Consider the following 25,373-nt stretch of genomic DNA (forward strand, 5'->3'; position numbering starts at 1 on the left):
GTTAGAGGGTAAAGTAGCAAAAACAACATTACAGAGCCTTGTAATGACATTAGGTATTTATAGAAGGGTTATTGTTCTTTTTTGCAATTTTTAACGTAACACGTGCTAGACATCTTCAAAAAGTATGAGTTTTATAACTATATGAAAGCAAACAAATAGGTCCTTTTTGTTAATATAAAACCAAAAGATACGATACCTCTGCAACCCGTGCAACTGCCACATAAATGTTAGGCAAATACAGAACAGATTTGCTATTATTGCTGCATAACTTGCCCTTACTTATAATGTTGCATATAGGAATCAACGCTTTACATGGTGATGCTCCGTCTATTCTATTTTCCACGTCACTGCACTACCTCTACATTTATTTACACATTGAAGAACACCACTTTATTTATTACTCATTCATCTCAGTCTACAAAATCAGCTTTTGCACCTAAATAAGCTGGTGAATTAACGCACACAGTGTACAGCGTTTTTAATAAATGTCATTAATTTGATTTAGTTTGTCAGATTTGAGATTTGTCATAAACGATTCAGGTACCTATGTTGCTTAGATACTGTCATCCTTACAAACACCAACAATTAATTCCTGAGTAGGTACGTATTTTTGTCGTCAGCAGCGTCGAATGGGTGTGGACTGTGGATAGGGGTTAATTTGTCCCCATCGTTTTGGACCTAATGAAAAGGGGTTTTTTGGAGTTGTTAGATCCTTCTAATGACCCAGAATTTTTTTGGCAGCTTATATCGGGACCACCCTGTATATTTGTCAGTGTCTACATAATATGTCATACCATAGTTAACCTATTTGTGATAAAGCCGTAATTAAACGATGCAAATTTGTAAATTTTGACTTATGTGATTGTCATTTTTGTCCCAATTTTATTTGTCCATCGACTGTACCTACATGCAATTTGAAATACAGTGTGGAATAAAATGATTTACATCTAGTTACCTTTGCATTACCCTTGTAAAAATACGAAATGCCGCTCTACAAAAAAAAAAGAAAGCCTAACCTCAAAATATTCCAAAATTCCAAATGTGATTTATTGCGAAGGGATGATATGAATGCAAAGTAGAGATTGAAATTAAAAAGGAGCTAACAAAAGCAAGTCACAGCTAGTGTTGAAAATGGCCACCAACGTTTGTTAATTCAATTTAGTAAATTGTAACAATTGTCAATTCGATTGATGACATTTATTGACAGAACTAATAGTTCGGCACTTCAAAAAAAAAGTAGAGCGGTACAGGAAAATTTACATGTGCAAAAATTCCAAAGGTAACTAGATGTAAATCATTTTATTCCACACTGTATGTCCCTTCATAACAGCAAATGAAGGCATAAGTTTAATTTTGTTCTGATACACGTGCAGCAACACCAAGGTGTTTTAATTTTTCGTTCTTCTTCCCTTATTCGGATATCAAATCCCAAGTTTTCAAGTTCAATAAAAAAAAAAACGTGTCAATCCATTACAAGCAATTACAACATATCTAAGCAACCTCTGATAAACATGGAAACGCATGTTCAGCGAAATAAAATCCTCACGGTATAGGTAGGTATGTGTGTTTATTAACTTATTATTATTTTTCAGTAATATTTTTAATGTTTAGACGAGCAACTGAATCAATGAATAAAAAATTTTCCTACATAGATCGTGGATACCTTTCGATAAGCAGTGTTTATTATGTTTATTATTTACTACACTAGGGAACAAAAAAAAATGTTTTTCTGCGGCATTAACTTTTGTAGTGAATTTGGATGTAACTCAAGTAACAATTACTCGGGATGTAGTTTTTTTGTTTAAATTGACTCTACTTCTCACAATAAACCCTACTATCCAAAATGATAAAAAAATTTAATAATCTGCCCTGTCTTGCTCATTATTTTGATTGCTAAAATATCAGTTGGCTTATTCATTTGTTGGGTGTTTTTATGTCAGAAAAAAAAATGAGTTCTTCCCGTAAGTTTTGTGTTAACGATCCCAACAATTTTTGCTATATATGTATGTGATAAATACTGTCAACAACTACAACGAAGAAATATTACCGATTTTGTAAAACAAGCTTACGAAGCATATTTTTTCCAAATATACAATCGGCTAAACCATCAATGTTGCACAGTGAAGATTTGCCAGTGCCGATATTTACTGCCTTATCAAACGTTTCCTATGATGATGTTGAAATGTTAGACCCTTGAGAGTCAAAACAGAAGCAAAAGTGAATTTGGAGGGTGCAATCCTAACTTTAGGGTTTTTCTCAAGGAGAGCTCAATGACTTGATTGGAGATTTAAATTTATGGAAGAAATATGGAAGAAATTAGAAATAACAAGGCTAGTGGGACCGCCATATGATGGTGGACTACTGCTAACCAAAAACACAGTACCTAGACGATCGTATAAAAAACGTTTTTCTTAATTTATTTTCTGAATTTTTTTTAAACGATTAATTCTATTTAAATTATTATTTATAACGCTGCTGCCGTTGGAAAATTAAAGTTTTAAAACATATCCAATATTTTTATTTTATTCTATGTTCATCATAAGAGGGTTGCTTTTATCTCAAAAACTGAGTAGTGACCCTGATGAAAAATACAAGTTTTCGAACTTGGGGGCGGTGAACGCGAGCCGCCATCTTCAATGAAAGGTGCAATGATACGTTTTCAAGTCTTCCAAAAAGTTTGACGTTTCTTGAAGTAAAAATTTCATTACATTGCATTTTTCGTCGATCTCAGTCCGTATTAAACTTACAAGAAAAGTATAAATACAAAAAAGTGGTCAAGTTTTATCCTTAAAAGGCGTTTTTTGCACCTTTCATCAAGACGCTCAACGCTCTCAAACTTGTATTTTTCATCAAGGTCAACGACCATTTTTATCCCCCCCTGACTGGACTATAAGTTCATTTCGGTGTGGATAAAAATTATTAAAATAATTTCAACATTTAGTCTCACATTCGTAACAACGTGTGTAGTATATAAAGTTTTTTGCTGCCATCAGAGCTTGGTGATACGGTGATATTCAGGTAATAAGGTGATAGATAAGATCACCGAAAACACCCACAAGGCACAAACAAAAAATATGTTATTAAAATATGAAAAAATAAAACTACAAGTTTCGATAACAAATTTATTGGTTATCAGATGTGTTTAAGATGTTTCAGGAGTGAAATTCAGCCGCTGAAACCATTCTTAACGTTCAAAATAGTAGTTTATTTAACGAGTTCGTGTGTAAATTGGGCTTTTTTGGCATAAGTGGGGCAGCTTTTTGCACACGAACGAGTTGAATACAACGTTTTTTTGTTCGACGAGCCCCGTAAAGGCTCTAAATCGCTTAAAATCTTTAAAATTAGCTTCACGTTGTGACATTTATGAAAATCCGTTCACACAGGAGAAAATTCTCAAATTATGACAGTGTCGAACAAAAAAAGAATCATAAAATACACTGCGCCGCAAAATTAGCGCATACTGTGTAATAGTATTTAACATTACTAGCATGGTAAAAAGGGTTTTTATTGGCGACAGAAGAATATGACTGGAGAGCCCAAGGCGAGCCAGTCACCTTCTGAAGCCAGTAAAACCCGTTACCATGCGTGTATTGTTTAATATTTTATTTGTTCCTCACTTGTAAATAGTTATACAATAGTTATTTGTATCACAAATAACTGAGTACGGTTTGCAATACGAGTCGATAGACGAGTATTGTAAGTACGAATGCTCGCAAAACAGTTTCTGGGCGTGTGATACACAAAATTTTTCATGCCGACTTCTGCGGATTTTTGTTAAATGGAAGTTAAAGCACTTGTTTTAATAATTGGTATTAGGGACTTTTTTTGTGTTGGCAACACTTACATTTAAACATTTAAATTTTAAAATCAACATCGCTCTTGTTTCCTGACATTTATTAAATTTAATTAATTTGTTTTGTTTTTGACATTTTCCTGAAACATTTGTTGTAATAAATACACCAGCCCATATTCAAGAAGTGGCTGGAAACGTAATTTTAATTAATTAATTTTAGTTAAATATTGCTTCTTTGTAGTTTGTACGTTGTTATAAATAGAAAAACATTTTTAACGAGCCATCCACAGAACAAACATTGACGTTTGATAGAATTCTGATAACAACTGCCAACCGAAACCGATGACAACTCGAAATCCCTACTTTTAGCCGGACTAGGCCGGCAATGCATGTGTTTCTGGACGATTTCGAGATCTGTAATTTACCAAATTCCGGCCGGAGGCACGAAAACTCTTAAAAATTCCGGTATTTAAAAAAAATCGTATGAGCTTTACACGTATTGCTTTGGAAACGCACATCAGTCATATGAGCACGGGTCTAACATTTTACATGCTTGCTAGTAGAATTTTACATGCTAGCCAGTTAAGAGACATTTTCAAGGTGAATACAGTGACTTCATAAACTGATGTTTACAAGTAGGGAACAAATAAAAACTAAAAAAAAGCCTGTAAATTTAAATTTAAATTTCAAATGATGCATTATAAAAAGTGGTTTTCTAATGAGTATCGGATTTAAACTTTAAGATAATGCGAATGAACATTTTTGGTTTCCAAATGGCAGTGAAAAATTTTCTAAAAAGCAATACGATTAATTTTCTAAATTATGCGTTAATTTTGCGGCGCAGTGTATATAGGAGCAATGGAAGGAAATAATGTCAAAAGGAAAACTTGCTGAATTTTGATCGAACTCATAAACTGATAAGGTTTAATATGATCAAGGTTAATTATACTTACAGAGTGTCCCAGAACTCGGGGATCAAACTTAGAGTAGAATACATTTTCCTTGGTGATAACTGAAAGCAATAGCGTTGAAAAAAAGTACAGGGTATCATCGATTTTTTGTAATGAATATGTAATTAAAGTCGACCAATCAGAAGGACGCAGTTAATTTGAATTTCAGGTAAATTTAACCCACATCAACCGTTTGAAATCCTAGCAACATACAGTTAATTTCAAAATTATAGAGTACACCTAATTTTGTACAGTGTAAAATGCACTCACATTTTTTCTCAATGATCAATGTCAATTTTGACAAACAAAATATCTAATCTAATGGAAAACGCGAAAATGCTCATTTTTTCCAAATTAGAAGAAGGGTGGTCGATCCGGATGGTAGCCCACTATTTTAACATCGCCAAGAGCACCGTGCAGAGGATAAAACAGAACCTATTATTCTGTTGTAAAATATCAACGTCATTTTATGTTGTCAAACTTATCTAACCTATATTAAAAAAATCACTCAAATTTCAAAAAGGCATCTTTACATGTGGAAAAAACTGTAATAAATCGACTTATTGATTTTTGAGGTGTACTCGATAATTTTGAAATTAACTGTACCTAATTCTAGTAAGAATGGTATGAAATTTCCATTAAATATTTGGGCAACTGTGAAGTTTTTGACAACGTGAAGTTATAATTTGATTCGAAATTGTCAAACTTCGTGTTGAAATCATATATGTACAGCTGCAGACTATGCCAAAATGCTTTAGGGAGAGTGCGGGTGCAAGAAAATATGCATAGCACAATACGTTTTCCACAACGTTTGCCACATCCAAACTATAACGTATTTCTACGGTTGGTGAATAGTGCTCAAGACACTAGGTCCTTGGTGCCTACAAGACAAGAAAGTGGTGGTCCTCCGCGAGAAGCTAGAACGCCAGAGACTGAGGATACACAGGAGTCAGGTCAAATTTCTTGTGATTCCGATTTACTCCACAGGTCCTGCATGTTCCACTTTTTACTAAGATTTTTAAGGTAGTAATATTACTCACTTGGCGCTACGTCGCCATTATATCTACCTTCCATTAACAAAGGTTCAATTCATTATATCCCTCCCGTCAATTTCCAATACCCCTCGAGGTTAAAATTACTGTGGAAATTTTCAGTCATAACAAACGATATTTCATTCTTTGCCGAAAGAAGAAACTTCTTGCGTTCCCTGGTGCAGATTCTATACATTTTTTTGCCTGCTTTTGGCGAAATGATCCCATTTTTGGTTATTTCAAAAGTAGCTGTCACTTTTGACGTCTGTTCCAACAAGTCGACTAGATAAATATTGAAAATAATTTTTTTTTCGACACTATCAGAATTTGAGAATTTTCTCCTTTGTGAACGGATTTTAATAAATGTCACAACTTGTCAAAACGAAACGTCAAGCTAAGTTTAAAGATTTTAAGCGATTTGTAGCATTGTAGCCTTTAAGGGGCTCGTTGAACAAAAAAACGTTGTATTCAACTCGTTCCTGTGTAAATTGGGCCTTTTTTGGCACTCGTGGACCTCGTACGTACGAACTCGTTAAATAAACTACTATTATTATTCATACGTATTACATGTTGCTTGGCAATTGAGGGAAGGTACTCAATTTTCTCGTAAAGGGAAAATTAGATCGAGCTCTATTGGTCAATTTGATTAATTCATAACTAAAAAGCTGTTGCACCCTGAATATTTTTCTAAACGTTTTTTACCTTCATTACCATCAAGGAAAACGCACTCTAAGTTTGATCCGCGCGTTCTGGGACACCTGTATATTCTTGTATATCGCTTTAAAATTTAGCAAAAACACAAGTGGCAGTTAAAAAACGGTCACTGCAGAAAATTAATTCGACAAACACATTTACAGAAGCTAGCTTGATGTTAGCCCAAGAGAATTTTGTATCGCAATGCAAACTTGATTGGTAACCTAAATTTTTATTGTTGTACAGATGGTTGCAAAAAAAACGGGAACTGTCAGAATAAAATTGACACATTTTTACAATTTTTCAATAGTGTGAAACCCTCTTAAGAGAAATAGGTTAGAATTATGGTCAAAATACAATGACATTTTGAAAAATTATTTGATAGGTATTGTCAAGCAAACATTTACTCGTAATTGACAAATGGCCAAAACCAAATTTACATTAGGAAAATTCTCTTTTCCTGTTTTTTTTTTGCAACCGACTGTACGTACACCTTCACAACCCCAATTGTGTAAAACAATAAGTGCAGCAAAAAATAAAATCTGCCCCACAACATTTGTTATTCTGGTAATTCTTGTGTTGATTTCTTATTCGAATATAAAAGAAACTTTTGGATCAACACAACCTAAACATGCAACATAAAAATCTCTAAGCTAACTCCTGCATATAAAAGTGTTGCATTTATGAAGTCAATATTTCAGTGTAAATTGGTCTAGGTCAACATGTATCAAGACGTGTTCTATGGCATGGAATTGGTGCGTGAAAAAGTGTACAAAAAATTCAACAAAACGCAAGAATCAGTAAGTGAAGACGTGCAGATAGTACGAAAGTGGCTCCAAACCCAGCCCCATCTACCAGAAATCATGAGTGAGTAGCGTTTAGTTGTCAAATTGCGCACTGTGAGAAACTCTTGGCAGGTGACATCGCAATTAACAAGTTTCTCATGTTGAACAAGTTCAGCATCGAGAAGACCAAACAGAAGATCGACATGTACTACACCATCAGGAGTTTGCTTCCAGACATGTACGACCAATGCAATCCGAAGCTGCCTTGCATGAAGGCGGCAATCGACTCCTGGTAAGATTTGAAGATGGTGTGCCAAGAAAGCTTGATCAAAATCTTTCCAGTTACTGCTTTCTGCACCCAGTGGTACTGGAGGAATCGAACAGAGTTTGCATGTTTAAGTTGAAGAAACCCAACACTGGCACACCGCGAGAAATAATAATGCTCGGTGTGAACTTCACGGAACTGAGACTAGCCGAAGATTATGCAATGTACGACGTCTGGATCTTCGACCTTGCAACTTGCAGTTTAAACGATTCGCTCAAAATGACGCCCTCCATAATTGTGAAGACGTTAGCCATCTACGAGGTCGCTCACCGAAAATCTCCGTCTCAACTCTCAACTAATGAATTTCACGCTTGCAGAAAGTGTTTTCCCTTCGCGCTAAAGCATTGTATCTGCTCAATACTCCAAGTTACATATCTAATATCTTGGCATTTCTGAAAACGCTGGTAAAACCGAAGCAATTCAATAGAGTGAGTAAAGCGTCACTTTTAGTTTTTCAAAAATGATATTTTTGCGATAGATTCACATTCACAAAGATGCGGAAGTCCTAAAAGAAATTTTTACTGAAGATATCTTACCCAAGGACTACGGTGGAAGCGGTCCCTCTTTGGAACAACTCAACGGTACCAGTCGTTATCGTAGAAATTATTTCGTTTCATTACCTAATTCCAGGTTTGATGAAAGTGAAACTTGAACAGTTTCAAGATCGCTTCGATCAACTCGACCAAATGAGAGTAGACGAGAGCTTGAGACCGGAAAAACTTGTTAACAGTGACATTCTAGGTTTCTACGGGAATTTTAAGAAGCTTAATGTCGATTAAAATGCGGTGACGTCATCTTTGTAAATAGAAATATTAATTGCTGTACAATAAACTATAGCTTTAGCAACATGTGTTTCAAATGACATCGTTAAATTATTTTTTTAAATTGAATTTTATAACTTTGTGGAAATAATATACAAAAAACAAAAACCGATTTTGAAAACTTACAAAATGAAATATTCAAACCTAGGGTTGTTACGATCGTGTTTTTGTGGAAAATGACTTATTTATTAAATCATTTATTACATAAATAATTTCAATTAGTATGAGCATTTTCAGAGTATGTTCAGTTCAAATGGACAAATGATATTTCGGCGGGGTCCAAAAACCGGTTCGAAACTATACTATATAAATATTAACGACATACAATTTCGGATTCATGGACAAATTAATTTGATCGCTCTTTATTAATATAGGTACTGCTTACAGACAACTGTGTGGTGAATGTACATTGAGTTATCGCCCATTTATTGTCGCAAACATTTATCGCATGTAACGAATAAGGTCAGCTCGATTCCAGGTGGTGGAATTTTCAAAATTGCTTGAAAACAGTTCTTAGAATAAAAATTATGGAGAGTTGAAAATATTTAAAGCTCAGATTTGCTCCCTCATATAACGGTGTTTTTTAAATTTGGCGCCGAAGTTGGCGTTGAAGAGTCGATTGTGAACGCACTATACGGGTTACGGATCACGGATCAGTTTTTACACGAGTGGTGTGTTCTCAGTCGACTCTCAAACGCCAACTTCGACGCCAAATCTAAAAAAAACACCTTTTATTTTCTGTTTGGTCAAGTGGAAATTAAATTTCGAAATTGTGATTTTTTTTGTTGTTAATACATAGATGATTTTTTATCGAATTTTGTTACAAAAATTTACACATCGACGTATAAAATCTCTGCAGTATTTATTGCATCAGAAATTTCTGGTTTTATGTGGATTTTTACACAAACAATAAATGCATTTCGGAGTGGATAAAAATCATTAAGCATACCAGCTTTAATTAGCACCGTCCTTGCCGTGTCCATTTGGAATGGTAGTAAATTGTCACATACCGATTTTAATCCTGGAAATGTTGAAGAGTATCTTCTTCAGCTCGCTGTTGACACAGCACCTGGTCCAGATCAAACAATGTCAGCAAAACTCCTAAAAAATTGAGCTACATCGTTGTCTGAACCTGTGTCAGAAATAATGACATCCTCATTCGCGATAGGTGTTCTGCCAAGAAGTGGTTATTAGTACTGTTACCCCACTATACAAATCAGGAGACAAACTTGATCCAGTAAAGTAGGTATAGGCCTGTGAGTCTTACGTCCATAAGCTGCAAAGTAATCGAAAAAAATCATTGTCAAGAAGCTATTAGCACACATGGAAGATAATAAGATTAATAAGCTTATACCAGAAAATAAAACTACAAGTTTCAGTAAAAAATTTATTGACCATAATACTCGTATGTGTTTAAAATGTTTCATGAGTGCAATTCGGCCGCTGAACAATTTCGTAACCACAGCAACAAAGACAGAACAGGAATTATCGTAATTTTTAGAATCTATTAATTTTGTATCCGAGTTTGTATCTAAAAGAAGCTTAACTTCACAATGGAACATAAAGCTTTGTATGTAATTCGTACATAATCAGGCATTCAGACTTTGCCATACTCGTAAACTAGGTATAGGGCTCGTCCACAAAGACCTATATTTAGTGCGATTCTGTTTCAAAATTTAGCAACATTGTTATTGAATAACATTGATTTTGCATAAATCAACCTTGTTATAACGGGTGTTTTTTTAAATTTGGCGTCGAAGTAGGCGTTGAACTGTCGATTGTGAACGCACTATACAGGTTACGGATCACGGATCAGCTGTTCAAATCTTACACTTTTACACGAGTGGTGCGATCTCAATCGACTTTCCAACGCCTACTTCGACGCCAAATTTAAAAAAACACCCTTTATAGCAATATTGGTAAATTTTAAAGCAGAATCGCACCAATTATGTACTTATTAGATAAATGGCTATTGTGTGATGTTCGCAAAACAGACATTTGTAAATTGACGAAACAACAACGAGCGCATATTTTGCCATAAATCACTTAACGTACACGATTAAATTAAGTATAGAGTAAGTTTGTGACACAGTTGCTTCAACAGAAACGAAATGGTAGTCAGAATAGTAAGATGCACAACGAATGTATAATTAATTTAGAACAATTTTGATTTAATTAAAGAGACGATTATATTCTTGTTTGTGTGGAACAATAAGTGTAGCAAAAAATAAAAACTGCCCGGCAACAGATGTTATTCCGGTGATCCGTGCATTTCATAAAACATGATATACAAGGGTGTATTTTTAAAATGTGCCGAAATTTTACCTACGAGGTTGTAGGACAACGTAGAAAACTAAGAGCAATTAAAAACAATTGAAGCTCAATAAATAAATGTCATTTCATTTTTTGACAGAATTTTTTAAATATTTTTTCCGAGTTCTGCATGAAGCCAGTAGCTCGCGGTTAAAATTTCTGCACAACTTTCAAAAACATCCTGTATAGTAGGTAGTGTTGTGTAGTAGTAAGCATTTTGAAATATGTTGTTTGAGTAGCGACCCTGATGAAAAATACAAGTTTTCGAACTTGGGGGCGGTGAACGCGAGCCGCCATCTTCAATGAAAGGTGCAATGATACGTTTTCAAGTCTTCCAAAAAGTCTCTTGGAGTAAAAATTTCATTAAATTGCATTTTTCGTCGATCTCAGTCCGTATTAAACTTACAAGAAAAGTATAAATACAAAAAAGTTGCCAAGTTTTATCCTTAAAACGTGTTTTTTGTACCTTACATCAAGACGCTCATCCATTACCTCCTCTCAACGCGCTCAGCGCTCCCAAACTTGTATTTTTCATCAAGGTCACTACTCAAACAACATACTTCAAAATCTATACAAGATACCCCACCTTTTGTAAAGCAACGACCATTTTTATCCCCCCCCTGACTGGACTATAAGTTCATTTCGGTGTGGGATAAAAATTATTAAAATAATTTTAATATTTAGTCTCACATTTGTAACAACGTGTGTAGTATATAAAGTTGTTTGCTGCCATCTGAGCTTGTTGATATCGTGGACAAATTAGTCTCCAGTGATATTCAGGTAAGAAGGTGATAAATAAGATCACCGAGAATACGCACAAACAAAAAATATGTTGTTAAAATATGAGAAAATAAAACTACAAGTTTCGATAACAAATTTATTGGTTATCAGATGTGTTTAAGATGTTTCATGAGTGCAATTCAGCCGCTGAAACCATCCTTAATTTTCAAAATAGTAGTTTATTTAACGAGTTCGTGTGTAAATTGGGCTTTTTTAGCATAAGTGGGCCAGTTCTAAAGGCCCACGAGTGCCAAAAAGAGCCCAATTTGCTTGCACACGAACCAGTTGAATACAACGTTTTTTTGTTCGACGAGCCCCGTAAAGGCTCCAAATCGCTTAAAATCTTTAAAATTAGCTTGACGTTTCGTTTTGACAAGTTGTGACATTTTCCAAAATCCGTTCACACAGGAGAAAACTCTCAAATTCTGACAGTGTCGAACAAAAAAAGAATCATAAAATACACTGCGTCGCAAAATTAGCGCATACTGTGTAATAGTATTTAACATTACTAGCATGGTAAAAAGGATTTTTATTGGCGACAGAAGGATATGACTGGAGAGCCCAAGGCGAGCCAGTCACCTTCTGAAGCCAGTAAAACCCGTTACCATGTGTGTATTGTTTAATATTTTATTTGTTCTTCCCTTGTAAATAGTTATACAAACTATTAAAAATTCCGGTATTTAAAAAAAATCGTACATCACTCATATGGGCACGGGTGTAACATTTTACGTGCTTGCTAGTAGAATTTTACATGCTAGCCAGTTAAGAGAGAACTATACTATAAATAGAAGCAATGGAAGGAAATAATGTCAAAAGGAAAACTTGCTGAATTTTGATCGAACTCATAAACTGATAAGGTTTAATATGATCAAGGTTAATTATACTTACAGAGTGTCCCAGAGCTCGCGGATCAAACTTAGAGTGCATTTTCCTTGGTGATAACTGAAAGCAATAGCGTTGAAAAAAAAGTACAAGGTATAATCGATTTTTTGTAATAAATAATTAAAGTTGACCAGTTAGAAGGACGCTATTAATTTGAATTTTAGGTAAATTTAACCAACAGTTTGAATTCCTAGCAATATGTATAATTCTATCGTATGATCAAAAAGTATTTGGATCGCGATAGCATTGAAATGTAAAAACCATCTATAGAATTATTTACTTCTACTGTCCGTAGTTTTTATTGTACTTCAAAATAGCGCTAATCTGTCACGGAACTCGTTTAAAAATAAACGAGGCGAATAAACCCAATTACCATTTTCACCACGGTTTCCATTGCTGTAGTATGATTTAATAACATATAATACATTCATTTTTGTTTTAGACCAGAGTAGGCTATTTTAATTTTTTTAAATGTTGGTATCGGGGCTATGTCAAAATAACAAAATCAAAATTGTTCGAACTGCCAGTGTCAAATTTGACATTATTATTAAGTATTAAGGTAAATTTGTTTTAAATTTGTGCAATATTTACATTTATCACTAAATACACACATTATTGAGTCCTCGAAACTATGTAGTTAATTGGAAAATGATAAATGCTTGGCTACATGGTCATGAATTTTGACAAGGACGTGTAACCTCAAATATTATACATGATGTATATTGTCATTCGGCCACAGTCTTACCATACAACTCGTCAAATTTCCATAGCCTACTCTGGTCTAAAACAAAAGTCAATGCACTGTATATATAGCTTGTTAATTCCACGGCAACCCTGATCCAAAGACTTTTTCATCATACGATAGTAAGAATGGTATGAAATTTCCAGTAAATGTTTGGGCAACTGTGAACATTTTGACAACGTCAAGTTATAATTTGATTCGAAATTATCAAACTTCGTATTGAAATCATGTATACAGCTTCACAGTATGCCAAAATGCTCATACTTTATGGAAAGTGCGGGCGCAGTGCATGTGAGGATGCAATACGTTTTCCACAACGTTTGGCTACATCCAAATTATAACGTATTATTTCTACGGTTGGTGAATCGTGCTTGAGACACTCGGTCCTTGGTGCCTACAAGACAAGAAATTGGTGGTCATCCGCGAGAAGCTACAACGTCAGAGACTGAAGATGCTGTTCTGCAGTTTTTTGATGACGACGGTAGAAATATATTTGAAGAACTATATTTACCGCGAACCTATCAATAAATAGAAGAACTGAATGACCGAATTCACGAAGTACTGTCTACTGTTACTCCTAATATGCTTAGACTGGCAAAGGAAAAACGAGCTCGCCTATTTCTTCAGATGAAAGGTGGTCTTGTTATAAATTATTCTTTTTATTTTACATGTTTCTTATTTCATTTGTTGCATTCTACCGGGTGATCAAGAAGGACTGTTTAAGTTGGCACTACAATTAAGAATTTTTTTTAATTCGGTTATTTTTAACACTGCAACCGGATATGTTTTGTTGGTTTATTTGACAAATATCTGATGTAGATATAGCATTAACAACGACAAGCCATCAACAACCGAAAGTTACTCCTGTTATACGATTTAAAATACAATTCAGTGTTACCAACTTAAACAGTCCTATTTGATCACCCCGTACATCGTTTAAGTTATAAAATTTGATCTTAAATTTTTACTAATATTGATGCTAAAATAAATATGTTAGTTCAATCCAGTTTTGTCTTCTGTCTTTCAGAGCTGCCACCGTGGTTGATCTGTTGTTCAAAACCTACGTGTAACTCCAGCTTTTTGCAATGTCAAGAATGTTCCTAAAAGTCTTTTCTTTCATTTCGACGATGAGGCATCCCGCTCGTGTAGCTAATATGTTACAGATGCAGAGTGTATGCGTATGAGTCAGGAGAAATTTCTTGTGATTCCGATTCACTTCACAGGTCCTGCATATTCCACTTTTTACAAAGATTTGTAAGGTATAGTTTGTCCAGGGAGAGATTGGTTAACATAACAATCACTAAATTCTATATATATATCCTTCAAGCAGTAACATTTTTGCCCTCAAATTATGCTCAAATTAATGGATTCTAGTGCATTTTGTAGTGTTGGGTTAATTTAGTACAATTTAAAATCTCCCAATCTCTCGCTGGACGAAGTTTAGTAATATTATTCACTTGGCGCTACGTCGGCCAAATGAAATCCTGGGCTGAGTAGGCGTTGGAAAAAGTAAATCGTTTAGAACAGTGTAAACTGTAAAGTTTGAATTTCCCATGCCGTTTGACACGAATGACATTTGTTTACGTTTAATCGGGATATAATTGAATATTGAATTTGTTTTCAGCAAAGGGTGCCCTTAAACATTTGCTTCGAGAATAGGAATCGTTCAGTTATTCTAGGTATTTTTAAAGTAAGAAAATTTTAGGTTAGCTGTCAACATGCTCCAATAATCTACACTTTAAAAAAGCACAATTGACGGTTTCCAACGCCTTCCCAGCACAGGATTTCATCTCAACGCGCATCAAGAAAGGTTCAATTCGTTATATCCCTGTCAATTTCCCATACCCCTCAAGGTTAAATTGCTGTGGAAATTTTCAGTCATAACAAATCATATTTCATTCATTGACGGAAGAAGAAACTTCTTGTGTTCCCTGGCGGAGACTCTATACATTTTTTCGCCTGCCTTTGGCGAAATTATCCCAGTTTTGATTATTTCAAAAGTAGTTGTCACTTTTGACATATTGAAAATAATTTTTTTGTTCGACACTGTCAGAATTTGAAAATTTTCTCCTATGTGAACGGATTTTGATAAATGTCATTACTTGTCAAAACGAACCGTCAAGCTAATTTTAAAGATTTTAAGCGATTGGGAGCCTTTAAGGGGTTCGTCGAACAAAAAAACGTTGTATTCAACTCGTTCGTGTGTCAATTGGGCTTTTTTGGCACTCGTGGACCTCGTACGTACGAACTCGTTAAATAAACTACTATTATTATTCATACGTATTACATGTTGCTTGGCAATTGAGGGAAGGTACTCAATTTTCTCGTAAAGGGAAAATTAGATCGAGCTCTATTGGTCAATTTGATTAATTCATAACTAAAAAGCTGTTGCACCCTGAATATTTTTCTAAACGTTTTTTACCTTCATTACCATCAAGGAAAACGCACTCTAAGTTTGATCCGCGAGTTCTGGGACACCTGTATATTCTTGTATATCGCTTTAAAATTTAGCAAAAACACAAGTGGCAGTTAAAAAACGGTCACTGCAGAAAATTAATTCGACAAACACATTTACAGAAGCTAGCTTGATATTAGCCCAAGAGAATTTTGTACCGCAATGCAAACTTGATTGGTAAACTAAATTTTTATTGTCGTACAGTTGGTTGCAAAAAAAACGGGAACTGTCAGTATAAAATTGACACATTTTTACAATTTTTCAATAGTGTGAAACCTTCTTAAGAGAAATAGGTTAGAATTATGGTCAAAATTCAATGACACTTTGAAAAATTATTTGATAGGTATTGTCAAGTAAATATTTACTCGTAATTGGCAAATGGACAAAACCAAATTTACATTAGGAAAATTCTCTTTTCCCATTTTTTTTTTGCAACCAACTGTACGTACACCTTCACAACCCCAATTGTGTAAAACAATAAGTGCAGCAAAAAATAAAATCTGCCCCACAACATTTGTTAATCTGGTATTTCTTGTGTTGATTTCTTATTCGAATATAAAAGAAACTTTTGGATCAAGACAACCTAAACATGCAACATAAAAATCTCTAAGCTAACTCCTGCACATAAAAGTGTTGCATTTATGAAGTCAATTTCAATTTCAGTATAAATTGGTCTAGGTCTAGTCTAGGTCAACATGTTTCAAGACGTGTTCTATGGCATGGAATCGGTGCGTCAAAAAGTGTACAAAGAATTCAACAAAACGCAAGAATCAGTAAGTGAAGACGTGCAGATAATACGAAAGTGGCTCCAAACCCAGCCCCATCTGCCAGAAATCATGAGTGAGTAGCGTTTGGTTGTCAAATTGCGCACTGTGAAAAACTCTTGGCAGGTGACATCGCAATTAGCAAGTTTCTAATGCTGAACAAGTTCAGCATCGAGAAGACCAAACAGAAGATTGACATGTACTACACCATCAGGAGTTTGCTTCCAGACATGTACGACCAATGCAATCCAAAGTTGCCTTGCATGAAGGCGGCGATCGACTCCTGGTAAGATTTGAAGATGGTGTGCCAAGAAAGCTTGATCAAAATCTTTCTAGTTACTTCTTTCTGCACCCAGTGGTACTGGAGGAATCGAACAGAGTTTGCATGTTTAAGTTGAAAAAACCCAACACTAACACTCCGCGAGAAATAATAATGCTCGGTATGAACTTCACGGAACTGAGACTAGCCGAAGATTATGCAATGTACGACGTCTGGATCTTCGACCTTGCAACTTACAGTTTAAACGATTCGCTCAAATTGACGCCCTCCATAATTGTCAAGACGTTAACCATCTACGAGGTTGCTCACCGAAAATCTCCCTCTCAACTCTCAACTAATGAATTTCACGCTTGCAGAAAGTGTTTTCCCTTCGCGTGAAAGCATTGTATCTGCTCAATACTCCAAGTTACATATCTAATATCTTGGCATTTCTGAAAACGCTGGTGAAACCGAAGCTATTCAATAGAGTGAGTAAAGCGTCACTTTTAGTTTTTCAAAAATGATATTTTTGCGATAGATTCACATTCACCAGGATGCGGAAGTCCTAAAAGAAATTTTCAGTGACGATATCTTACCCAAAGACTACGGTGGAAGTGGTCCCTCTTTGGAACAACTCAACGGTACCAGTCGTTATCGTAGAAATTATTTCGTTTTATTGCCTAATTCCAGGTTTGATGAAAGTGAAACTTGAACAGTTTCAAGATCGCTTCGATCAACTCGACCAAATGAGAGTAGACGAGAGCTTGAGACCGGAAAAACTTGTTAACAATGACATTCTAGGTTTTCACGGCAATTTTAAGAAACTTAATGTCGATTAAAATGCGGTGACGTCATCTTTGTAAATAGAAATATTAATTGCTGTACAATAAAGTACACCTTTAGCAGCATGTGTTTCAAATGACATCGTTCAAATTATTTTGTGTGCAACCGTACGCGAAATGAGCACTTCGCGTACCGAGAACAGACCGTGAAATTCAATTTCGCAGCCGTTGCCTTGACGACAGCCGTAAAAGTAAGCATGTGGGGTTCAATATAATCGGTGTTTATTTCTAGCAAACTAACTAACTAAATAAATACAAGTCACAAAAAGTAAGCAGTGTATCTAGGAGAAAGGTTAGAGGAGTCCCTGCGAAAGCAAAATTGGCTGGGTGGAAATGATATACAAAAACATAAACTGATTTTGAAAACTAACAAAATGAAATATTCAAGCTTAGGGTTGTTACGATCCTGTCTTTGTGGAAAATGACTTATTTATTAAATCGTTTATTACATAATGCCAACCAATTTTACTTTGATTAATAATTCATTGATTCATTTAGTATGAGCATTTTCAGAGTGTGTTCAGTTCAAATGGACAAATGATATTTTGGCGAGGTCCAAAAACCGGTTCGAAACTACATATACCATATAAATATTAACGACATACGATTACATTATTACATACGTACGATTTCGGATTCATGGACAACTCGATTACAAATTAATTTGATCACTCTTTATTAATATACTGCTTGCAGACTTATCGCATGTAACGAATAAGGTCAGCTCGATTCCAGGTGGTGGAATTTTGAAAATTGCTTGAAAACAGTTCTTAGACTAAAAATTATTGTGAGTTGAAAATATTTAAAGCGCAGATTTACTCCCTTATATAATGGGTGTTTTTTAAAATTTGGCGTCGAAGTTGGCGTTTAAGAGTCGATTGTGAACGCACTAAACGGGTTACGGATCACGGATCAACTATTTAAATCTTACGCTTTTACACGAGTAGTGCGTTCTCAATTGTGATTTTTTTTGTTGTTAATACACAGATGAATTTTTATCGAATTTTGTTCCAAAAATCCCATTTTTTTAACTGTCAAATTTGACATATGTCGGAAGTCACATGATATGTATAGTAAAATATTCTTGGTCACTAATAAAAAAGTAATGGACTTTGCAGTATTTATTGCATCAGAAATTTCTGGTTTTATGTGGATTTTTACACAAACAATAAATACATTTCGGAGTGGATAAAAAACATTAAGCATACCAGTTTTAATTAGCACCGTCCTTGGCGTGTCCATTTGGAATGGTAGTAAATTGTCACATACCGATTTTAATCCGGAAAATGTTGAAGAGTATCTTCTTCAGCTCGCTGTTGACACAGCACCTGATCCAGATCAAACAATGTCAACAAAACTCCTAAAAAATTGAGCTACATCGTTGTCTGAACCTGTGTCAAAAATAATAACATCCTCATTCGCGATAGGTGTTCTGCCAAAGAAGTGGTTATTAGTACTATTACCCCACTATACAAATCAGGAGACAAACTTGATCCAGTAAACTATAGGCCTATGAGTCTTACGTCCATAAGCTGCAAAGTAATGGAAAAAATCATTGTCAAGAAGCTATTAGCACACATGGTTATACCAGAAAATTAAACTACAAGTTTCAGTAAAAAAATTATTGACCATAAGATGTGTTTAATAGTAGTTTATTTGACGAGTTTGTGAGTAAATTGGGCCTTTTTTGGCACGCGTGGGCCATTTTAAAACGCGAGTGAAACAAGGCCCACGAGTTCCAAAAAGGGCCCAATTTAGACACGAACGAGTTGAATACAACGTTTTTTTGTTCGACGAACCCCTTAAAGGCTCCAAATCGCTTAAAACCTTTAAAATTAGCTTGACGTTTCGTTTTGACAAGTTGTGACATTTATCAAAATCCGTTCACACAGGAGAAAATTCTCAAATTCTGACAGTGTCGAACAAAAAAATGTTTTATGAGTACAATTCAGCTGCTGAAACCATTCGTAATATTCAAAAAAGAATTAAAATATATAGTGGCACTGAAGACAATGTCAAAAGGAAAACTTGCTGGAGTTTAATCGAACTCATAAACTGATAAAGTTTAATTTAGTCAGGGTTAATAATATACAGGGTGTCTCAAAAATGGCGCCCAATCTCTTGAGTGCTTAACATATTTAAAGAGTTGAGTTAAATTTCGTTGTAACACATTTTTTCCTTTGGCTAGTTTCCAAGTTATCCATAGTTTAAAGTAAACAAATGTGGCAACATCAGTTGGTATGCACAATCAACTAAACCAATTCTCCTTTGAGCTCAGTGTTGCCGCTGTTATTTTAGCGTATTTTGGTAGGTTACTCCAAAAAAAAAATAGAGGACTTCTTTATTGTTCCACTACCCAAAGGAGTCTTGGAAAAATTAAAACAGTAAAGTAATTTGTAATTCACCTGTAAAATTTGCTAATAAAGGAGATACATCTCTTTGAAATCAGCATATTTAAGAGCAAGTTGTACAAAATCTATTGTTCCGATCAAACTTTGTATTGAGATTTACCTTACCAGACTTCTATTCTTTAAGACCCTTAGGAGATTGGGCGCCATTTTTGAGACATTCTGTATTTGTTATATCGGATCTTCACATAAATGTATCCTCAAAGTTAGTTTTGAAGAGTAGATTGTGAACGCACCACGGATTACAGATCACTGATCAGGATCAGGTGTTTAAATATAACCTCACTTTTTGCGTTGTTTGTGTTTTTTTTACTCTGCAGATGGATGAGTGGTGGGTTCGCATTCGACACATGCCAACTTTGAGGAATTTTACTCACAACAAATGTGTATTTAGAATGATTTTTATTTATTATTTAATTAAAAAGACATCATATTCTTATTCCAGTCACTGGAGAAAGTTGATTATACAAATGCATTTTAAATTTGGTATCGTATTGCAAACTTATTTGGTAAACTAAATTTTGATAGGCGTATAATTTCACAACTCCAATTAAGTACTTAAAACAATAAGTGTAGCATAAAATAAAAAAATGCCCAAACAAAAGTTGTTATTCTGATGTTGATTTTTATTCGAATATAAAAGTAACCTTTGGATCAACAAAATGTAAAAATGCAATATAAAAATTTCACGGCTAACTCCTGTATATAAAAGTGTTGTATTTATAAAGTGAACACTTCAGTGTAAATTGGTGTAGGTCAACATGTATCAAGACGTGTTTTTTGGCATGGAATCGGTGCGTCAAAAAACATACAAAGAGTTCAATAAAACGCAAGAATCGGTAAATAAAGACGTGCAAATAATACGAAAGTGGCTCCAAACCCAGCCCCATCTACCAGAAATCATGAGTGAGTAGCGTTTAGTTGTCAAATTGCGCACTGTAAGAAACTCTTGGCAGGTGACATCGCAATTAGCAAGTTTCTCATGTTGAACAAGTTCAGCATCGAGAAGACCAAACAGAAGATCGACATGTACTACACCATCAGGAGTCTGATTCCAGATTGGTACGACCAATGCAATCCGAAGCTGCCTTGCATGAAGGCGGCAATCGACTCCTGGTAAGATTTGAAGATGGCGGGCCAAGAAAGATTGATTAAAATCTTTCCAGTTACTGCTTCCTGCACCCAGCGGTTCTGGAGGAATCGAACAGAGTTTACATGTTTAAGATGAAGAAACCAAACACTTACTCGCCTCGGGAATTGTTAATGCTCCTTGTGCAATTCTCTGAATTGAGACTAGCCGAAGATTATGCAATTCACGACGTCTGGATCGTGGATCTTGCAAATTTCACTTTGAACGATTCACTCAAAGTGACCCCCACCATAATCGTCAAGGTGTTAACCATCTACGAGGTTACTGACCCAAAATCTCCCTCTCAACCCCAGGTAACGATTTTCATACTTGCAGAAAGTGTTTTCCCTGCGCACGAGAACAATTCATGTACTCAACACTCCAAGTTACATATCTAATATCTTGGCATTTCTGAAAACGCTGCTGAAACCGAAACTATTCAGTAGAGTGAGTAAAGCGTCACTTTCAGTTTTTGAGAAATGAAATTTTTGCGATAGATTCACATTCACCAGGATGCGGAAGTCCTAAAAGAAATTTTCAGTGACGATATCTTACCCAAAGACTACGGTGGAAGTGGTCCCACTTTGGAACAACTCAACGGTAGTAACCTTTATCGTAGAAATTATTTCTTTTCATTGCCAAATTCCAGGTTTGATGAAAGTGAAACTTGAAGAGTTTCAAGGTCGTTTCGATCAACTGGACCAAATGAGAGTAGACGAGAGCTTGAGACCGGAAAGACTTGTTAATAATGACATTCTAGGTTTTTACGGCAACTTTAAGAAGCTTGATGTCGATTAAAATGCGATGACGACATCTTCTATGTCAATAGAAAATTAATTGCTGTACAATAAAGTTTACCTTTAGCTACATGTCTTTCAATTAACATCGTTTAAATTTTTCTTTTTTAATTGAATTTTATAACTTTGTATAAATAAATAGTGTTCGGTTTGGGCCAATTTCGGCTAAAAATAAGAGCTTCGGTGAAGTTTCGGTTTCGGCCAAAAATGGACAGAAATTTTTGGTTTTGTGGATTTGCATTTTAGAATTTAATGTCAGATGTGTGTTGTGTAGCCCGATTTTACGGTACTTCGCTACACTTTCTTCGGGCTGCCTGTCGTCGAATGTGTAATAATACTAGAGGTCGTCCTTAATCTATTTATTTACAATTAAAAATTACAACGTTTGTGACTAGTTTTCGGAAAACGATAAGACGAACTGTGTCGACCACCGGGGTGGCGTCCTCTTAAATAATCCCTAAACTACCTGCTAAAATAAACTACCTGCTAAAAGGAGGGTGTTGGCTAGCAGTACATCATAACACCTCCCCTCCCATTTGAAAAATTTGTGCAATGATACAAATTTTAATCTAAATACATATATAATAATATCGAATATAAAATTAACATACATAATTACATACTTTTTTTTTTTTTTTTTTTTAAATGGTACAAATTTTATTCTAATACATACATAATAATATCAATAACTATAAGTAAGTATGATTACACGTATCAATAATTAATGAAATAATATGACTTAAATATCTACCTAATTGGAATAACAACGATTCATCGGTACTTACTTATTCTATTCTATAAAGTGTTAACATAGACTTTTTTTTTTTTTTTTTTTACAAGATTATGGTAAAGCAAGGTAATAACAAAATTACATGGGTAAAAGTTTTTTTTTTTTTTTTTTTTCTAGGAACATTTCTTTAGACGGTTTACGTGGACTGTAGTAGGCTTTTTGTTGACTAATATGGTGTAGTTAACATCTGAATCTTTTGAAAGTACTGTGAAAGGACCTTTAAAACGTGGTTCTAATTTTTTTGATTTTCCTGGTGCCTTTGCATCATTGGTTAACCAAACCTTATCGCCAGGTGAGAAATTTTGTTGATTTACGTTGGAATCATATCTGTTTTTTGATTTTTCTTTCTCCCTGATTATAGTTTCTCGCGCAATTTGATGTGAATGTTGCAATCTTGCTTTTAATTCTGCATAATAATCATCATAATTGTAATGGATTTCAGGATTTTCCTTTAATGATGTAGGAATTGAAGCTTTATGTCCAAATAATAGCTCGAAAGGTGTAATTTTTGTAGATGTATGAGGTGTTGTGTTATATGTGAATGCTGCGAATGGTAGGAACTCGTCCCAATTATCACGATCCCGATTAATAAATGATCTTAGGTATTCGGCTAATGTTCGGTGTGTTCTCTCGAGGCTGCCATTTGTTTGGGGATGGAAACTTGTTCCGTGAATTTTTTTAATTTTTAGAAGTTTACACGTTTCCCTGAAAATCGCGCTTTCGAAATTTGTGCCTTGGTCAGTTAGTACGGTTTGTGGCATACCAAATTTACAAATAATTTCTGTAGTGAAATTCTTGGCTATAGTATTGGCTTCTTGGTTTGGAATGGGAATGGCTATGAAAAATTTTGTGAGATCGTCGATGAAAGTCAGTATGAATTTATTATTATTTTCGGTTGGATTAAGGGGACCTACAACATCTAAAAATATTTTCTCAAAAGGTTTGGATGACGTGGTAGTTATGGTCATTGGAGCTTTCGTTTTCCGACTAATTTTGTTTTGTTGACACGTTTGACATGAATTTATGAAATGCTTAATGTCTTTGTACATTTTGTGCCACCTGTAATGTTCTTTTATGCGATTAAAAGTCCGATTTACACCTTGATGACCACCAAGAGGATTTACGTGGTAATCTTTTAAAATGTCTTGAATTTCATTTCGAGTTAGATCCTTTTTAGTATTATTATGAAAAATTATTATTTGAATATTAGTATCTTTGAAGATGTAGCGAATCATGGTTCTTATGGATTCAAATTTAATTTTATGTAGTTTCAAATTCGAAGTCGATATACCAATTTTTTCAATACTATATTTGAAAGAAAACTCCTTTAAATTGATCAAGCCTTGGAAAATGTCTGCATATGATGATTTATGGGCATGTGTTTCTTTGGTAATTAGATATAGAAAATAGCGATTGTCAGATTTTAAAAAAGCGATGTCTGAGATGTTGACATTTTGTGTTTTCAGTTCGGGACGACTATTATGATACTCTACTTCTGATTCGAAATGTTTGTCCGTAAAATAAACAAGATTGACATCATCGGAACTGTCCTCCATGGCTTCGTCCGATTCGAGCACGTTCGAGTTTATAATGACTTTAGATTTGATGTGTTTTAAATATTGTTCGTACGATTCACTATTTTCACCGTTAAGTTTGTAAATTCTGCTGAGGGCATCGGCGTTTGTATTTAATTTACCCGGCTTATGAATTATGTCAAATTCGTACTCTTCTAATTTTAGTCTAAATTTCATAAGACGAGACGACGGATTTGAAATTGAAAAGAGATAAATCAAAGGTTTGTGATCAGTCACGATCTTAAATTTTTTTCCGTATAGATAAGGCCTAAAATATTGAACACCGTAGACTATAGCGGCTAATTCCCTTTCGATGGTTGAATAATTTTTTTCAGCTTTGCTCAACGTTCTCGATGCGTACCCGATAGGTAAATCTTTACCGATTATGCCCTGGGATAAGACCGCACCGACTGCATGTTGACTTGCATCGGCTGTTAGAATAAATTCTTGATTAAAATGGGGATACTGCAAAATAGGGGGATTTATTAATTTGGCTTTTAATTTATCAAATGATTCGTCACACAGAGATGTCCAATTGAACTCAATATTATTTTTTAGAAGGTTGTTCATCGGATATGCTATTTGTGAAAAATTTGGAATAAATTTTCTATAATATGATGCTAAACCTAGGAAAGATCTGACGTTGTCTTTGTTTTTTGGAGTTGGATAATCCCTGACCGCTTGTATCTTGTCGGGGTCTGGTTTAATCCCGTCTTCCGAAATAACATGGCCTAGGTATGTAATTTCTTTCCTTAAGAATGAACATTTACTCGGTTGTAATTTTAAATTATGCTGTCTAAGCCGGTTAAACACGTCAATCAATTTATTATTGTGATCTCTCAGGGAACTACCATAAATAACTATGTCGTCTAAATAGACAAGGCATTTTATTCCTTGGAGACCCGTAAGAACATGATTCATTAGTCTTTGAAATGTGGCGGGAGAATTTTTTAATCCCATAGGAAGTCTTTTATATTGATAGCGTCCTTCAAATGTGAATGCAGTAAATGGTTTGCTATCCTCGCTCAAAAGAATTTGGTGAAATCCTGTCGCGAGATCGATAACACTAAAATATTTAGAATGACCTAATTGTTCCAAGATTTCGGTAATGTTTGGCAGGGGATAAGCATCCGATTCAGTTATGTCGTTTAATTTTCTAAAATCAACAACTAAACGCCATCTTTTATTTCCCATATTGTCGGGTTTTTTAGGGACAATTAATATTGGTGCGTTGTAAGGA

The 25,373-nt window shown here is 34.8% G+C and overlaps 3 protein-coding genes across 7 annotated transcripts in view; all 3 read left to right on the forward strand.

The window, feature by feature from the left end:
• The window catches only part of LOC138139319 (alpha-tocopherol transfer protein-like), a 45,125-nt gene extending 36,702 nt beyond the window's left edge, over positions 1–8,423 (forward strand). Inside the window, exons 1-7 of one of the 3 annotated variants that reach the window (XM_069059556.1) lie at positions 2,918–3,018; positions 7,169–7,334; positions 7,385–7,544; positions 7,595–7,838; positions 7,895–8,005; positions 8,056–8,158; positions 8,208–8,423. In XM_069059556.1, coding sequence (XP_068915657.1) covers positions 7,190–7,334; positions 7,385–7,544; positions 7,595–7,838; positions 7,895–8,005; positions 8,056–8,158; positions 8,208–8,356 — 912 coding nt within the window. In that variant the 5' untranslated portion in view covers positions 2,918–3,018; positions 7,169–7,189 and the 3' untranslated portion in view covers positions 8,357–8,423. Of the gene's footprint in view, positions 1–2,917; positions 3,019–7,168; positions 7,335–7,384; positions 7,545–7,594; positions 7,839–7,894; positions 8,006–8,055; positions 8,159–8,207 lie in introns of those variants that run through there. The other 2 variants (XM_069059557.1, XM_069059555.1) reach the window with 2 other exon arrangements.
• Positions 8,424–11,323: 2,900 nt separating this feature from the next.
• LOC138139322 (alpha-tocopherol transfer protein-like) lies at positions 11,324–17,498 on the forward strand. 3 transcript variants are annotated; one of them, XM_069059560.1, is made up of 7 exons: positions 11,324–11,491; positions 16,249–16,410; positions 16,461–16,620; positions 16,671–16,914; positions 16,971–17,081; positions 17,132–17,234; positions 17,284–17,498. In XM_069059560.1, the coding sequence occupies exons 2-7, from the start codon at positions 16,266–16,268 to the stop codon at positions 17,430–17,432; spliced, it is 912 nt and encodes a 303-aa protein (XP_068915661.1). In that variant the 5' UTR covers positions 11,324–11,491; positions 16,249–16,265; the 3' UTR covers positions 17,433–17,498. The 3 variants fall into 3 exon arrangements, with proteins under 3 accessions (XP_068915661.1, XP_068915662.1, XP_068915660.1); XM_069059561.1 differs by having other exon boundaries at positions 16,260–16,410; XM_069059559.1 differs by having other exon boundaries at positions 11,325–11,491; positions 16,234–16,410.
• Positions 17,493–21,837, forward strand: LOC138139323 (alpha-tocopherol transfer protein-like). Its single transcript, XM_069059562.1, has 7 exons — positions 17,493–17,626; positions 20,599–20,749; positions 20,800–20,959; positions 21,010–21,253; positions 21,309–21,419; positions 21,470–21,572; positions 21,622–21,837. The coding sequence occupies exons 2-7, from the start codon at positions 20,605–20,607 to the stop codon at positions 21,768–21,770; spliced, it is 912 nt and encodes a 303-aa protein (XP_068915663.1). The 5' UTR covers positions 17,493–17,626; positions 20,599–20,604; the 3' UTR covers positions 21,771–21,837.
• The last annotated feature ends 3,536 nt before the right edge of the window (positions 21,838–25,373 follow it).

The sequence above is a fragment of the Tenebrio molitor genome, chromosome 9, assembly GCF_963966145.1.
Source record: "Tenebrio molitor chromosome 9, icTenMoli1.1, whole genome shotgun sequence".
NCBI lineage: Eukaryota > Metazoa > Arthropoda > Insecta > Coleoptera > Tenebrionidae > Tenebrio > Tenebrio molitor.